Raw genomic sequence first — 16,316 nt, 5'->3', positions numbered from 1 at the left:
ATTGATGAGGGGGCCAAGTTGAGGCACCCAAATGTCATACCAAAAGCGAATAAGGGATCCATCACCAATTGACCAAGCGAGGAAGCCATGAAATAAAGTCCAAATTCTTGCAATGGCACGCCATAAGTGAGAGCAGTTTGCTCTTTGGATGGATGAAGGACAAAGATCAAAGATCTTATATTTCTGACGCAAGAGCTTCACCCAAAAGCTGTTAGGATTTGAAACAAGAGCGTAGCATAACTTAAGAAGAAAAGCAATATTTTGTTTGTGGGGATTTCTTATTCCAAGCCCCCCGTATTTCCGAGGTTGGCTAAGAATTTCCCAACAAACTAGAGGGATACCATGGGCAGTGGAATTCGGTCTCCAAATAAAATTGTGGATTAGCCTCTCAATTTCATCACAAATACGAGAAGGACAACGGCAAGTTTGCATGTAGTAAGTAGGCAGAGCATTAAGAACGGAGTTAACTGAAGTCACCCGGCCAGCTAAGGACAGGGAATTGGCATCCGGCTAACTTTTTTGGATTTTATCAATAATGAAACTAAAGAATTCACATGTTGACCGTTTATGCATCACCGGCATACCGTGATAAACACCAAGATCGTCCACCTTATGAATTCCAAGTTGAGAAGTCACAAGGTTTATTGTTTCCATACTTGTTTTACCAGAAGAAAAAAACACTTGGGATTTGGCCTTGTTAACACTATGCCCCGAGTAAGTTCCAAATTCATCAGAATATGGTTTATAAGAGCAGCTTGAGACGTTGTTGCTTTGGCATAAAGGATGAGATCATCCGCAAAAAAAAATAAGATGCGAAAGAGGAAGACCACCACGAACAAGAGCGAAAGGCTTCCAAACATTATCTTCAACAGCTTTCAATATTCGATGCCCAAGCCTTTCCATAGTAAGAACAAAAATGTAGGGCGAAAGGGGATCGCCTAAACGTATTCCTCGCTCCGGAGAGAAAATTAAATTATGTTATTAAACACTTGTAAGTTTACGATTTAGTTTATATTCTCTGATTTATGTCCTTATAATTTAATTAAATTATTCTAATACTATATAGTATATGAATTAAACCCATAATCTATACTATACATAATACAAATATCGATAAAAAAAAATGTGACCAAAAGATTTTCAACTCGTAGAGATCATATTCAGGACTGTATGTGTTCTTAATTATTAACTAAGAAATTGATATCTTTTGTGAACTTTTTTCATATTGTATATGCATACATTGTGATGTCGTTTATCAATATTTAACTGCTGATTTAGGAGAAAAAAACCAAGCATTGAGTGATGGAGTCTGGTTTAATGTTTTTAGACCAAATTAAGTAATTTCTTGACCGAGATTCAACTTAAAGCCTTGTAATAAACTGGAACTTTGTAGTGAAATAAATTGAAGATTTTGGTCCTCTTAACAATACAGTAGACAAGAGGAAGGCTACAATGGCTGACAACAAATGCTTTGTTATCAGTCTTCTTCTTCATTTACCACTGCATTTGCTTGGTTACCAAGTAACCCAAAAACAATAATTCAGCATACTGAACCCTGAAATCCTACAAACTAGACACCGATTGATGATAGTTTATGATGTGGTTTCTCATCCTCACTTAATTGCAACTCTTTGAAGGGCTTGTTTGATCATCCCTGCAGGTGCAATGGCTGCTCCTCGAAACTGGGAAAATAAAAAAGACCGGTTATTCTTTAGAGTGTAACAATAAAGAACTGAGGATTCTGTTTAAAATAAGCCTCTGATCTATCGAACAAACCTTAGATTTCAGGGTTAATGTAACGAGACCGTCGAGAGTTCTCGATTGAACTGTGTGTGCATCCAAATGTAGGTTGTTTATAGCTTCCATGATATCCAGAAACAAGAATTCCCTGGAAGGACACCTTATGTCAATTATAACTTCCAGTTCTTTTATGCTTACTCTCACATCAGGTGCAAGGCCATCTTTTGGTGTACTCCTCTTTAAATCCGAACCGGTTTCTTGGAGGCTTTCATCAAAGTCACAAGCCTTCCTCTCGTTTATCCAAGACTTCTTGGCATTGTCAACTGTCCTGGTTTCGTAATTATCTGATGTCTGCTCCACCGCATCCAGGCAATTCCGTCTTAGCCTTGCCTCGAACTCCATCGAATTCTTGCAATATTCCAGTTCTTCTATCCTTTCTTCCAGTTCTTTCAAGTACTTAATCGTATCCTTGAGAATTGATTCTTTGTCAACCTGCAAAAACAAGCACTATATTTGTAGAACACTAAATGTATATGTATGTTTTGTGTCACAGTGGATGAAAGTCGATTAACCTCACTGATGGAAGGAACCATTGACCCGAGGAGCCGGAATTTCTCTTCCTCCCTAGTTCTCTCTGGCAAGGCACATCGTATGGCATTCTCATCTTTTTCCGGTTTCCCAAGGCAATCTTTTCTACCATTTTCCTTCACAGACCAAAGAAAATTGCCTCCATGCATTAGAGGCACTGCAAATAGAATCTTTTTAAATATGTTTTGTTGTACCCTTGGTCTATAAAAATTTGTCATCCATTCTTTCTTCCATCCGACAAAACTAGATTTATAGCCACAGGTACGAAAACCGGGGCTTTCGATCGACCAGTTTGAACTTCTTAGAACAGCAGAAACAGTTCTCTTGTAGTGCAAGTCATCATCAACTTCGAGATCCAATGAGCTTATCGTTTGATTGCCTTCGTGGAGTTCTTTAAAACGAGAATGGCTTACACTTTCCAGCTTGGGAGAGGAGATTGCAGCTTTTTCTTGAATACCAAAGTCGCCATCCACGAAATGCCAACTTTGAACTTGAGAAGCAACACCTTTCACGTCTTCGACCATGAATGAGTCATCCATCTGATGATTTTGTTCGCCTCCATTCGACCACTCGTCAGCGGAAACGATATCGAAATCTTCATTGATACTTTCACGAAATTCATTGAATTCCTCGTGATCAAATTTGATTTTCTTTGTAGGGGAATAGAGGTTCTCCAAGTCCAACAAATCAACTATCCCATGGTTGATCTCGGCGCATATAGGATCTTTGTCATCATCTGAATTATGAGAGACCGAAGAAGATTTCTCGGAGCAAACAGGCTTTGAGAAGTCCAGCAAGGAAGCTTTAATATGCTGAAGCAGATTCGCATCCTCCAGAACCTAAATAATTTAGAATTTTCAGAGAAAATAACCTTCATCTTTTAAATTATGAACTTAAAAGAACTTACTAGTTCAGTCACACCAAGCTCAATAACACCTCCAAGGTAGGGAAAACATACCACAGTCTGCAAAACAAAAACAATAGCCAATATGTTGAATTAATGTCAAGATAACGAATCAACATCGGAAGATCAGACGGCTAATTTTCCGAAAAGATCGATATGATCTTTACCTGAATAGATGCACTCTAAGGGAAACGTTTCAACATCGAGTCATGTAAAAACCAAGTTCACAGGGAAATAATGTCAGTCAATTGACATAAGATTAACAACACTCGAGCGGGGGGGGGGGGGGGGACCAACCTTTGCAAGCAAAGAGCGGGAGAATACTTTGCTATCTGCATGTTGAGCATTGCATAACCATATGGTTTCACCACTCGCCAGTGCTTTTCCCGGCAACCTATGCAACGATGTAAAAAAAATTGCTAACAGACAGAACACCAAAATAAAACATACATTAAGCAAAACAACAAACACATGGAAGACATTAGGGATTCATTAGTATTACCCTTGTCCGGTATCGAATACGAAGGACATGCAGACCAAGTAATACCACTCTGTATCAGACAAATCCTCCGGAGATAATGCAGCTGAAGATCTTTTAGTTTGATCAGAATCACCTTCCAACAGAGATTCATAAAGCTCTTTCAATTGTTCACTCCTCTGTAGACCAATTTTATCTGCTTTAAGCTCAAATGCTTGCACTGTCTTCCTAGTCTTGATGTCTCCATTGTAGTAACCATCACCCCATTGAAGCTCCCTGGTGATTGTCAAAGTTAAAAAAGGGATATTTAAACAAAAATCTGATCAAAGTTGATGAATACGAAAGGCGAAAAAGACCCTTGTGTAGCTGATAAAGACCAAAAGATTGCATAGCTCCATTGGATACTCCTTACAGCAACTGCAAGCTGTTTCCTTAAGTTTTCTGGCACACCACCAACCTGGTTTTTAACAGCATTAGCCATTACACATAACAAAATATGACTGGAATTTTTCAACGTGGTTCTGACTGGTTTTTTTTTTCTCTCAGCTAACCCAGATGAGATTTTCTTGCTTTCAGTAGACTGGATATGTCCAAACTCAAAAGGGCAGGGCAGGGCCAAATACAATTTTTGGAGCTTATATTATTTGTGTTTCTTTTCTCAAGATTTCAAGTAGCAAAGGCCAACAATGTCCGAAATTAATAAAAACAGGGTGCAGAATGATATGGTGACATGTTTTTAAATAAATGGAAAACACGATTTCTGTCTGCCAATTATCCCTTGCACCATTTTCCTCATAATTCATTGTGTGTAATATAAGTTTTGTTAACTCTCCCTTTATGACTCAAAAATGAAAAAACGTAGAATTATAAGCTGGAAATTATTTAAATTAAATTTTAATAAATTAAATTTTTAAAATTTTAAAATTTTAACAATATATTATACATAAAATTATAAATCATCAATAAATTTATTATCTTTTAACATAATAGTACTCTCTTATTTAATAAAAAAAAGTGTTAAAATATTTAAATGAATTATTAATTAATGTTATATGGAATCAAATAATGTAAGTCGTAATGGGTTCGGTCCATAGACCAGCAGATGTGACAGCTTTATCCATGTAACTTTTCTTGTTTGGTCTTCATTAAAGGCAAAATCTTTATTTGAGCCAACACAACCCCACTTATTAAAATATATATATATAATATTTTATTAATTTTTATAATCAAAATTAAATAATATATATATTAATATATTTCAATTATATTTAAATTAGATCGGATAGACTTATCAGTTCATAAATAAATTTAATTTTTTAAAAATGAAATTGATAAAAAAATAATAAAATGAAATAAATTTATTTAAAACATAGCATTATCTCATCAAACAATGGTGAAAAATTAAATGGGATAATCTCATTTCGGCATATGATCTTACTAATTGTAAAATTACCTAAAGGAGACTGATTTTACCTAAGGAGAGGAGAAAAGAAAGAAGATGAAGAGCAAGAATGGTAGGTGAGGTTAGTAAAAGGCAGGAACAGTCAAAGGGGCGATGTCAGGATTTTATGGTAAACAGCCGACTCAATACCAATGAGCAATCGGAAGAAGGGTGTCCCCCCTCTACGAATTTTCTGAAATTTGCAATATTATAATATTTTTAGTTAATATTTTATATTTTATTAATAAAAATATTTTAATTTAGCAAAATTCATACTCCACCATAAGATCTTTTTAAAATAGTTTAATTCTTCTATTTTTATTATATCATTAAATATTTGTTTTTTAAATAATAAAAATATATTTAAATATATAATATTTTATAATTCTTATAATCTAATTAAAATAATAATAATACCGGTCAATCCATTGTTCTTCCAGTTTTCACTTCCTTTTTACTATAAAGAAGAATAAAAAGGGAGAAATAAAAGATTACAAACACATCATTTGATTGACGAGATGGCCCACTGTTTTCTGCAAAATGATGTTAATGGCTTAACTGGCACATCACATCACATCTCAGCATCAAAGTTAACGAATCTTAAACATAAATCTTATATAAATACAAGGGAAATTATCTTGCACGTAAATGATGTAAATTAAATATTAAGATTTAAAATTTAAGAGTTGTGTTAGGATTTTAAATATTAATATTTTACATTAAAATAGACAGAGTATATAAAATACATTTTGCATAGTTTGTATATTAGATAATGATCTTAAATTTAGTAAATAATATACGAAAAATTACATGATCCATAAGTTTTTACACAAAGTTCAGTTTAATAATATGTACGTTGACTGTGATTTAAAGTTTAGAGTTGATAGTTTAGGATTTAAGGTATAAAATATAGAAAATTAGGATTATAAAATTTAGTTTTAAATTCTAATTTTAAATGACGAAAACTATATAAATTTTAATTTACATAACTTATGTATAAAAAATTACTTAAAATTTATACCACCTAAGTTAGAATTGTAAGAAGATTGATAGCTCTAAAAAAGTATTGAATTAAAATCCAATAAATAAAAATAAACATTCTGAATGTTTTATTTTTATTAAATGTTTGACTTAATTTAATTTAAGTATAGTTGAATTAGCTGCAGGAGTGATTCAAAAATATTTTTGAGATTAGATACATTCATATATTAACAATATAATTTTTTTATAGGGTGGAGTCGGACAAAATTTCATGATTGAAACAATTAATAAAATAAAAAATTACAAAATAAAATTTAAATTTTATAAGGTAAATACGTATCCACCTTCAATAAAGTGCGAACGTGGCTCTCACCAAGTGATATTATAATTGCCTATGAGATATATATTTAATGTTCTACTTCCTTAAGTTCTAATTAAACTTCAAAATATTTTACTGTTTTTAGTTAGAACTCTGTTACTTTTTTAATTAAGTCCTTAAACTAATTTATTAAAATTTACGTGTATTGTTTATTATTTAATAATCTGAAATTTTCACGCGGGAGCAGCCTTTTTTCCGGTTTTTATTTGAACTCCACACATGAATTTTGTTGAATGAATATATTTAGATATATATATTCATTGTATTTATTTTGTGTGTTTTTTAACAGAATTATTTCATAATTTTCATTTGTGTTGGTAAAGTAAAAGATCGAAGGATGCAGAGTTTATTGATGGGACGGGGCATGGGTAAGATGATAGAGGTTCAGATGAAACCATGTGATTGATTGAGGGTTCTTTAATCATAACATCAGACAACATACCAAAAGGAAAATTCGAAATCAACGTCAAGCATGTGATAGCGAATGATGATCCATGACCTACGACTCTGATAAATCTAATTATTATAAAATATAACAATAACGATGAGCCCGCAATAGGTGGTGACGATAAGATCGATTCTTAGAGAGAAAACTGGAGAGAGAGAGAGAGAGAGAGACCATTGACAACCCTAATCTGAAAAAAACTATCATTTAAGTTGGTCCAACTTTTTACCGTTGTAAATCAACTTAGGCCAACCATGAACAAGATCGAAGCTCTGCAACATCATTATCAGCACTGAATCGAGCATGAACTGGCGTGGATGAGGATGAATCGGTGAAGAAGACAGTTCAATGATAATTTTTAAGAAAAAAAAACATAATTTTACTGACCAAAACATAACAACATGCGTTAAAAAATATTAATAATGTTGACGTATCATCATACTTAAAAATAAAAAAATATCATATTAATAATTTTATTAAATTTTAATGATGAATGATCAAAATGAAATTAAAATTAAATATTATATATGATCTTGAAAAAAATAATTGGATGATCAAAACGGAACAAAAGTGATAATTGAGAATGTTAAAATTGTACGTTACCCTAGAATATATTGATATCGATAGTCTGAGGATTAAAATAAAAGTAAATTAAAACTTAGAGATGAATTTAAAATGATAGACATAGTTTGGGTACTTCAATTGCAATTAACTCTTATTTTTACTTCATCGACAACCGAGAATCGGAAAATAGTACACTCTCGCAATGCTCTTGGTCTTGGATCCATAAATGATAAAACGTCATCGTTAAGTGTTTCTTTCCCTCATTTTTCCCGCCAAAAAAAATCACTCATCGCTCCCTCTTTTCCGTTGAATTTTCCGATGCAAAAGAAAAAAGCAATAAAATAAAATGATCCGATTATTCTAAATCAAGGAAATTCTTCATAGATGTTTTCATTTTATTTTATTTGGAAGTTGATCTCTGCGAAGTGTTCAGTTACATTTTAATTCAGGCAATTACTGAAAAAATGGCGGTTTCACCAGTTCGGCTATTCAATAGTTTATGCTCGCCACGTACACCGGCTACAGCTTACTCAACATTGCATTCTAGGTCTCCGAACTCATTGACTTACGAATCGTTTCGTGTCAAGGGAGGTTTAGGTTATTCTCTTTCCAGATCGTCTCGGGATCGAGCCCTAGGTAGAGAGAAAGGGTAAAGAACAGAGGATTATCCACTCGTCGGTGATTCTACAGATAACAATCAGGTAAAAAAACAAGAAGTTTACAATCCTTTGTATTTGATTATTGTTTTCACTAGAAATAGAATCGATTGAGAATCTAAAGCTAAATGTCTCTATTTTTAGTAGGATGCAGACTCATGGCCGATGTCATTACAGCGTGATTTTGCTGGCACACCTTATGTTCCTGCATATGTTATGCTGCCGGTTAGCATTTTAAACTCGATCCAATGTTTTTTCTTTTGGGAAATGTTGCTTGGCGAAGACTAATTTTTTTATATTGTTTGTGTTATATAATGCCGTGTTTGGAAGCTGGGTGTTATTGACACGAATTGTGAGTTGGTTGACCCAGAGGGTTTAAGGAATCTGTCAATTATTTTGAAGTCGGTTAATGTGGATGGTGTAATGGTTGATTGCTGGTGGGGGATAATTGAGGCGCATGCCCCTTAAAAGTATAATTGGACTGACTACAGGAGGCTTTTCCAAATTGTGCGTGATGTTGGGCTTAAGTTGCAGGCGAGTAGCAGTGCTTTAATTCATGTTTTGTTATTTTTGTTTTAACAACTATACATTCCGTGACATTTGTTTCTTGTATTCCCTTCACTTTTTTGGTACGATGTAGGATAGGAAAAGACTAGTTACTAGTTATTCCACATTTTATCTTTAAATTATGAGCTTGTGATGACCTGACTTGATCTTTAAACACTATCTGAATTATTACCTTTAGTAGTCTATGTAAAGCTGAACTGAGATGAGGTGGTTTACTCCTTGTTTATTTATCAGTATCTTAGTTTAGTTTCATATAGGATTTTATATCATTTATATGAAATATTTACATGGAAATCAATATCTTTTCAACTGAGATTATTTGCCCCTTGATCTTTTCAAAATCATCTTCCCGGTCCTTGATATGAAATGAGCACAGGTTGTAATTTCATTTCACTAATGTGGAGGGAATGTCGGCGATGATGTGAATATTCCACTCCCTCAGTGGGTAACAGAAATTGGGGATAGCAACCCTGATATATATTTCACAGATAAAGAAGGAAGGCGCAATACTGAATGCCTTACATGGGGAATTGATAAGGACCGGGTGTTAAGGGGCTGAACTGCTGTTGAGGTAATAGTAATACAGTTAATTATGGTTATGATTCTATCTATTAATGATAACTTTTGACAGTTTTTTATACTTTCTCTCTCTTGTTTGGTTCTGCTCTCTTCTTGCGTGGCTGTGATTCTGGACATCAATAAGTTGATTTATTAGGATTTTTTCCTTTCTTTAACTTTTTTCTCTTTCTCACTTTTTTATTTTTTTGGTTGAGGTGTCAGAGATAAATTTCCAAATTTATCTTTCAATCTTTTAATTGTTTAGCAATTAAAAGTAAGCTTTCAAATATATGGTTTTCGGATATTCTCATCCTCACAGATTTGAATTACATAAGATTGGAGAATTTGTCTCTTATTTTTTGCTTTCTTTTCCTGAATCATTTGCCAAATAAATTTATTTCTTTTGGTACGTTGCTAACTTTTAAGAGGATATTGGCTTGATATATAAGTGCAGGTTTACTTTGACTTCATGAGGAACTTTCGTGTAGAATTTGATGATTTCTTTGTGGATGGAGTGATATCTGAAATTGAAGTAGGACTGGGTCCTTGTGGGGAGCTACGCTATACTTCTTATCCTGTAAAGTCTGGTTGGAAATATCCCGGTATAGGTGCATTTCAGGTACATTTTAAATGACCATATATTCAGATATCTTTTGTAATTTGATTGGATCTTTGGTAATTACCTATCAGTTTTGATGATTCAACATTAATTGATATGTTTTCAATTCTTACCTTCCAATCCCTAATGGAACCCTTATTTAGTTCAGTGTTATGATAAATATATGATGAAGAGTCTAAGGAAAGCAGCAGAGAAAAGAGGGCATACTTTCTGGGGTAGAGCACCAAATAATGCTGGTTCTTATAATTCCGTACCTCATGAGACTGGCTTCTTTCGTGATGGAGGTGATTATGACAGCTACTATGGCAGGTTCTTTCTTAATTGGTACTCAATTTTTGGTTGATAACGGTGATCGTGTGCTTGCCCTGGCCAACTTGGCTTTTGAAGGCAGTTGCATTGCTGCAAAGGTCAGTGCTGCAGCCTGCTCTCCTCTATGTACTGATATAAATTATATGTTTCTAAATAAAACTACAAGAAAACTCTTTGCTTCATTTTGTTGTAAACAACTGTGGTTCTGCTTTGATTTTATTCCCAGCTATCAGGTATTCATTGGTGATATAAAACAGCTAGCCATGCTGCAGAGCTGAATACTGGTTTTTACAATTCTGCACATCGTGATGGCTATGCTCCAATTGCAGCAATGTTGAAGAAACACGAGGTTGCATAAACTTCACGTGTTGAATTGCGCACCTTAAGCCAGCATGAGGGCTTCCCAGAGGCAATGGCAGACCCAGAGGGATTAGTTTGGTAGGTAATAGCTATTTTTTTTTTCAAAAAAGATAAAAATAAAAAATTCTGGAATCTGGTTTTACTAAATTAGAACACATTAAGAAATGGATTATTGCTATGTTAGTTTGTTCTAGGATACAAATGGATTTAACTGTTTTCTTTGATGTTAATAATGGGGAAAGAGAACATGGACAATAGTGGTTTTGATTTCCGACCAAATTCCTAATTTCAGTCTAGTATAAGAATCTTTGCGCAGGGCCCGTTCAATTGGCTATCATAAATTGGAACGTGGATGTTGCACTATGGCTTGGTTTCTTAGGTGGTGTTTATTTTTGCAGAGGTAAAAAGTCTACAGTCTGCGGACCACATCTGCAGCAGAATAGGTGGACTAAAAGTCTGCAGTCTACAAGAAGAATATTGTTTTTTTAACGTCTGCAGACTGCAAAAATAAACTGAAATATAAATAAACTGATTTTTTAAACTTAAACGAGTTTTGTAATACTGATATTTAAATCATTTTAGTTTTAAGATACTGAAATTTAAATAATATATACAACTACAATAATAAAATTTTTAAAATAAATCAATCTATATTTTAAAATAAATCAATCCATACTGAATAAATTATTTAATAAATAACCTTATTAAATTAACGTCTGCAGACTGTTAAAATAAACTAAAATATAAATAAACTGATTTTTTTAACTTAAAAGAGTTTTGCAATATTAGATTTAAATAATTTTAATTTTACAATACTGAAATTTAAATAATCCATACAATTACAATAATATTTTTTTTAAAAAATAAATTAATCCATATTTTAAAATAAATTTTAAAATAGTTTTGTAATACTCATATTTAAATAATTTTAGTTTTACAATACTGAAATTTAAATAATCCATACAACTACAATAATAAATTTTTTAAAATAAATCAATTCATATTTTAAAATAAATCAATCTATATTTTAAAATAAATTTTAAAATAGATTTAAATAATTTTAATATTTTTTTGAAGAGGCTTTAAAGACTTAAGGCCACGTCTGCGCCAAGAAGAGGACGTGCAGACGTTAGAGCTTCTATATTCTAAAAAACAAACGGTCTGCGAAGTTCAATGTCTGCGTGGCGCAGACATACAAGTTTTGAAGACCTTTAACAGTGAAAACAAACACCACCTTAGCAAACCACATCTAATTTTGCCACCATCTTTCTAATTTCCAGGTGCTGAATGCTGCATGGGATGTTTCCATACCTGTTGCCAGTGAGAATGCTCTTCCATGCTACGATAGAGAAGGCTATAATAAGATACTAGAAAATGGCAAGCCCTGAAACGACCCAGATGGCCGCCATTTATGTGCTTTTACCTACCTCAGGCGCAGCCCAATTCTGATGGAGAGACAACTTTCAGGAATTTGAAAGATTCATCAAAGGGATGCACGGTACTACCATATTAGCTTCACTTCTCTCATTCATGCTTTCATTTTGATAAAGAGATGATCATCCAAAGTAGTGGATTTGGCTCGATAAACCGAGGCTTAGTATCCGTATTTGGAGCATGTACTGCTTCTAAAACTGAATAAACCGCGTGCCTTTTATCACCGAACTGAAACTACCCTCATCATTTTACAGGGGAAGCAATATCGGATCTCCCACCGAAATGAAAAGCCTGCTACACACGAGTGGAAATGATAGATAGGTTGCTGCTAAGGGGAAAGAAATATACGTATAAACTCAGTGGATGTTCTTTTTTACATAAATGATATGATTTAGGCTACCTATGTAAAGATATATGCTTAAGAACACGATTGATTCCCTCAAGTTAGCAGGAATATACCAAAATCTGCAGTCCCCACCAACCCCAAGCAAGCTTATTTTATCTGCAGACATCACATCAGAAAACTTCATCTTTCCCTTGTGTAGATGTTAAAAACGTGTTAAAGGATTTCCAAATTCTGTAAAGTAGAAGATGTTTAATTGGTGCTGAGCTCAATTATGTTGGAACAATGATTTGTATTGAATTATCTTAGTTTTCGAGATTTGCTTCGACGGGGCATCCATTCTTCTCACCACTTTTGATCTTTCAATTGTTCTAATCTATAAAATTTTATTATTCAATTAAAATATAAATCAAATATTAAATTTATTATTTTGATATTAAATATGATAACCAATTAACATAAATATGTATTAATTTAATTATGCGATATTTAAAAAATTAAAAATCAATTAATTTTAATTCGATTAGTATATTATTATCATAATATATAAGAAGATCGTTACATGACTATTAGGTTAACGGGCCCATGGAGCCTTGAACTGCAAACTATAAATAAGCATAAAAAGCGGAAACCGTAGTCTTTCGTCGCCTTTGTGCAGCGGAGGGGTGAGACCGCCATTTTAAGCCTAATTGAAAACTTCAAATTCTTTTCCCCGTCTCGGAAGCTTACTTCTGCTATTCTCTTTATTGCAGCGTCGGAGTTTTGTAGGAGCTTTTCAGTCGGAGCTGTTTGGTAGGTGAGAAAACACGTTGAAAGTTGAAACTTCTTCTCCCCCCCTGCATTGTAGTTAATTCGTGTCTTATTTTGTTTTTGGAAAATTTATTTATTTTTATTTAGCTTGAAATAGCATAAAGTTCTTCCGTGGTTTCCTATCTGGAATTTTGAATGTCTAAGGATTTGGTTTCCTGGAAATGATGTGCTTCAAAACAGTTGCTTTGGTTCCAAAGCTATACTCTGAAGTTCATAATTCCGAAATCCTTTTTTCTTTTCTCCGGAACTAATAAGAAGTTTTACTGATGATGGTTCTTTTAACAAAATTTATTGTCTGCTAAACAGTTAAATAGGTTGTAGAGTCTTGGTATGATTGGGACATACTTTTATGATTGTGCTAAATTCAATTTGATAAATTAACCATTCCATTCGATCCTTTTTAACATCATCTTCTTGTACCATTAATGTATACATTAATCTTTTAGAGATTTTGAGGTACTTAGTTGAACTTGCCGAATTTGATTCATGAATGGATGCAAGGATATTGAACTTAAGAAATTATATTAGAAATTTAGGAGTGCAAAATTACAAATTTTATCATGAATAGAAAATACAAAGAAAATGATTAAACTATATGTGAATTTGAAATTTCCGGGATGAGACTGCAGCCAGCACCCCTAGGTCCATCCTGGTTGGATGATTAAACCTTGTAACTTGAGTTTTACTTGTTTTTAATATTTTCGATGTGGGAAGAAATGCTGTAAAATCCCAATCATTATTACATTTCACAAAAACCTCTGATTGTTAGTTTTAAATTAATACTCGAGTTACGTTTTTTCCCTTGTGAAGTTTGCTTGTAACTAAGTCTGCAAATTTCTTAAATATTTATAGTGATTTAGTATCATGTGTATACACAAATCACAATCTTTGTTCCTTTTTATGGTGTAAGGGGTGAGGTGGTTTTAGAGTTTGAGATAATTCCTTGATCCATGGTAACATGGCATGAAAGTATAGACCCCAATAGTTGGAGTCATTCACTATTCAATTATCTGTAACATGAATTACATTCTATTTGTCTTTGGCATCAACAAGTTTACGCGATTCGGTTCCCTTTCTTGGACTGGTTTCGAATCTGAATTTTTCATGCTGGGTGGTCCTTTAAGGTGATGGCTCCAAGTCAACCTAATTCTGGCCTTTTCGTAGGCTTAAACAGAGGTCATGTTGTCACCAAGAAGGAATTGGCTCCCCGTCCGACTAATAGAAAGGGGGTAAGTTCTATTTTTCAAATTATCATGCTGTTGGTAGGGGTGTAAATGAACCGAGCTTGAACGAACAAGTTTATGTCGCACTCCTAGCTGTTGCACTCCTGAATTCTATGAGGCTATAATGGTAGCTTATATGATGAAGTTTTTTGGCAAGATACCTTTAGAGTGGCTTCCTTTTTTCTTAAGAATGGCGTAGTCCCGTATGCATCCTCATGTTTCATGCGATTTCGGTCATGCGATCTTTTGGATGGTTGATATATTCTGTATTTTTTGTTGTAGAAAACCAGCAAGAGAGTGCACTTTGTAAGGAGCTTAATAAGGGAGGTTGCTGGTTTCGCACCATCTGAGAAGAGGATAACGGAACTTCTCAAGGTCGGGAAAGATAAGCGAGCATTGAAGGTGGCGAAGAGAAAGCTAGGCACTCACAAGAGGGCCAAGAAGAAGCGTGAAGAGATGTCCAGTGTCCTCCGCAAGATGAGGTATTTTACTATGAATTTAGTCCAATGATAACCGAGTTATTATAAATCATTTATTTTTCGAGTGTTTTAAGATGACCAATTTTTTCATTCACAGGTCAGCTGGAGGTGCAGAGAAGAAGAAGTGATTTTTGAGGATGTTGATGTTTCAGATAGCAAAACTCTAATTACAAGTAGGGACTTAAACAAGATCTTTATTTTCTCAAGTTTCCTTTTTTTTCCCAATTAAATTATTTGGAGATTGTCGAGTTGAGTTTTGAGTTGGAGTAAATTAATGAGTTGAATCAGAGCATTTTAATATTCAAGTATTTTGAGTTTTTTTTATTATCATTAGTTTATGGTTTTCAATTAATATTGAAAATTTTACATTTATATTTGAGAGCTTGAAGTGAGTATAAAGTCAAATCCAATTGGTTTAGCAAAAATATGCACAAAAATATATAAATTTACAAAAAAAGAAAAACATAATACTATATATATGGTTAGAAAAAATAAATTACGTTAATGTATAAATTGTTTTTAAATGTTGTATTGATTTAATTTTATTTTTCCTTATAAATATTATAATAGGAATATTAATTTAATAAGTAATGTATATGTTTGATTGATTGAAAATGTACGTAGATAAAATTATGCTAATATTAATTAATGAGGTTTAAATAAAAAAAATTCAAGGATCAAATTTTTTTTCGAGGGACCAAATATAAAATTGTCACGCTTTTAAATAATATGTGAAACATAAAAATATTTAAAATAATATATTTATTATTAATTTTTAATAGTATAATATTCTTAAAATAATAACTTAATTGAATACTATTCATATATACTAAAAAATATAAAATTATTTAACTCATTTTTTTATTTTAAATTTTATATAAATCGACAATAACATTTACTTCAATAGTTTGATATCTTCGTACTCTCCGATTAGCTTAAGTTCAAAAAATTTCTTTGTTATTTTTCTCTCCATTTTTTCTGGTATTAATTATAATGTGAAATATATAAAACATGTCATAACCTATTTATAAATAAACACGAACGAAGTTATTTTAGTAGCTAATAGATTTATTGTTATTCTTAATATTTCGAGTTTGAGCATCGCATATATAAAAGTACGAGTCTTTATTGTTAAAGGATTGAAAGTCTTTGAACATATATTTTATTGTATTTATTTCAAATTTATCTGAACCAAACATGCATGTTGATATAGGGATAAAAGCACGCTAATCTCCCTGTCTCCGTCTCATTGTATCTTCTCATTGGAAGGAATTTTTTTAATTAAACTAAATAAATTGAAAAAAAAACTTTTAATCAATTTTATACGATGATTAAGTTTATTAAATCAAATAGAAATAAAAACAAAACTGATAAAATATATAAATAATAATAACTAAATATATAATTGTATCAGGTTATTAAAGGTCATACCAATTCT

General features: G+C 32.6%; 2 protein-coding genes and 1 pseudogene across 3 annotated transcripts; 2 read left to right on the top strand and 1 right to left on the bottom strand.

The window, feature by feature from the left end:
- Window positions 1–1,422: 1,422 nt before the first annotated feature.
- On the bottom strand, window positions 1,423–4,381 carry LOC120136118 (transcription factor EGL1-like). Of its 2 annotated transcripts, XR_005517306.1 has the most exons (9): window positions 4,067–4,381; window positions 3,735–3,986; window positions 3,530–3,626; window positions 3,400–3,414; window positions 3,236–3,292; window positions 2,313–3,167; window positions 1,974–2,232; window positions 1,777–1,888; window positions 1,590–1,682 (listed from the first exon to the last, which is right to left on the bottom strand). XR_005517306.1 is itself a non-coding variant. In XM_039152231.1 (8 exons), the coding sequence occupies exons 1-8, from the start codon at window positions 4,189–4,191 to the stop codon at window positions 1,614–1,616; spliced, it is 1,926 nt and encodes a 641-aa protein (XP_039008162.1). In that variant the 5' UTR covers window positions 4,192–4,381; the 3' UTR covers window positions 1,423–1,613. The 2 variants fall into 2 exon arrangements, 1 of the variants encoding a protein (XP_039008162.1); XM_039152231.1 differs by having other exon boundaries at window positions 1,423–1,682; window positions 1,777–2,232.
- Window positions 2,993–15,150, top strand: LOC120136119 (60S ribosomal protein L36-2-like). The gene is made up of 6 exons (XM_039152232.1): window positions 2,993–3,005; window positions 3,239–3,242; window positions 13,138–13,162; window positions 14,301–14,405; window positions 14,682–14,881; window positions 14,976–15,150. The coding sequence occupies exons 4-6, from the start codon at window positions 14,304–14,306 to the stop codon at window positions 15,004–15,006; spliced, it is 333 nt and encodes a 110-aa protein (XP_039008163.1). The 5' UTR covers window positions 2,993–3,005; window positions 3,239–3,242; window positions 13,138–13,162; window positions 14,301–14,303; the 3' UTR covers window positions 15,007–15,150.
- Window positions 7,985–12,041, top strand: LOC120135937 (annotated as a pseudogene).
- Window positions 15,151–16,316: the final 1,166 nt, after the last annotated feature.

This window comes from Hibiscus syriacus, unplaced genomic scaffold (genome assembly GCF_006381635.1).
Source record: "Hibiscus syriacus cultivar Baekdansim isolate YM2019G1 unplaced genomic scaffold, ASM638163v2 tig00110621_pilon, whole genome shotgun sequence".
Lineage (NCBI taxonomy): Eukaryota > Viridiplantae > Streptophyta > Magnoliopsida > Malvales > Malvaceae > Hibiscus > Hibiscus syriacus.
This window is presented reverse-complemented; position numbering and strand designations above follow the sequence as displayed.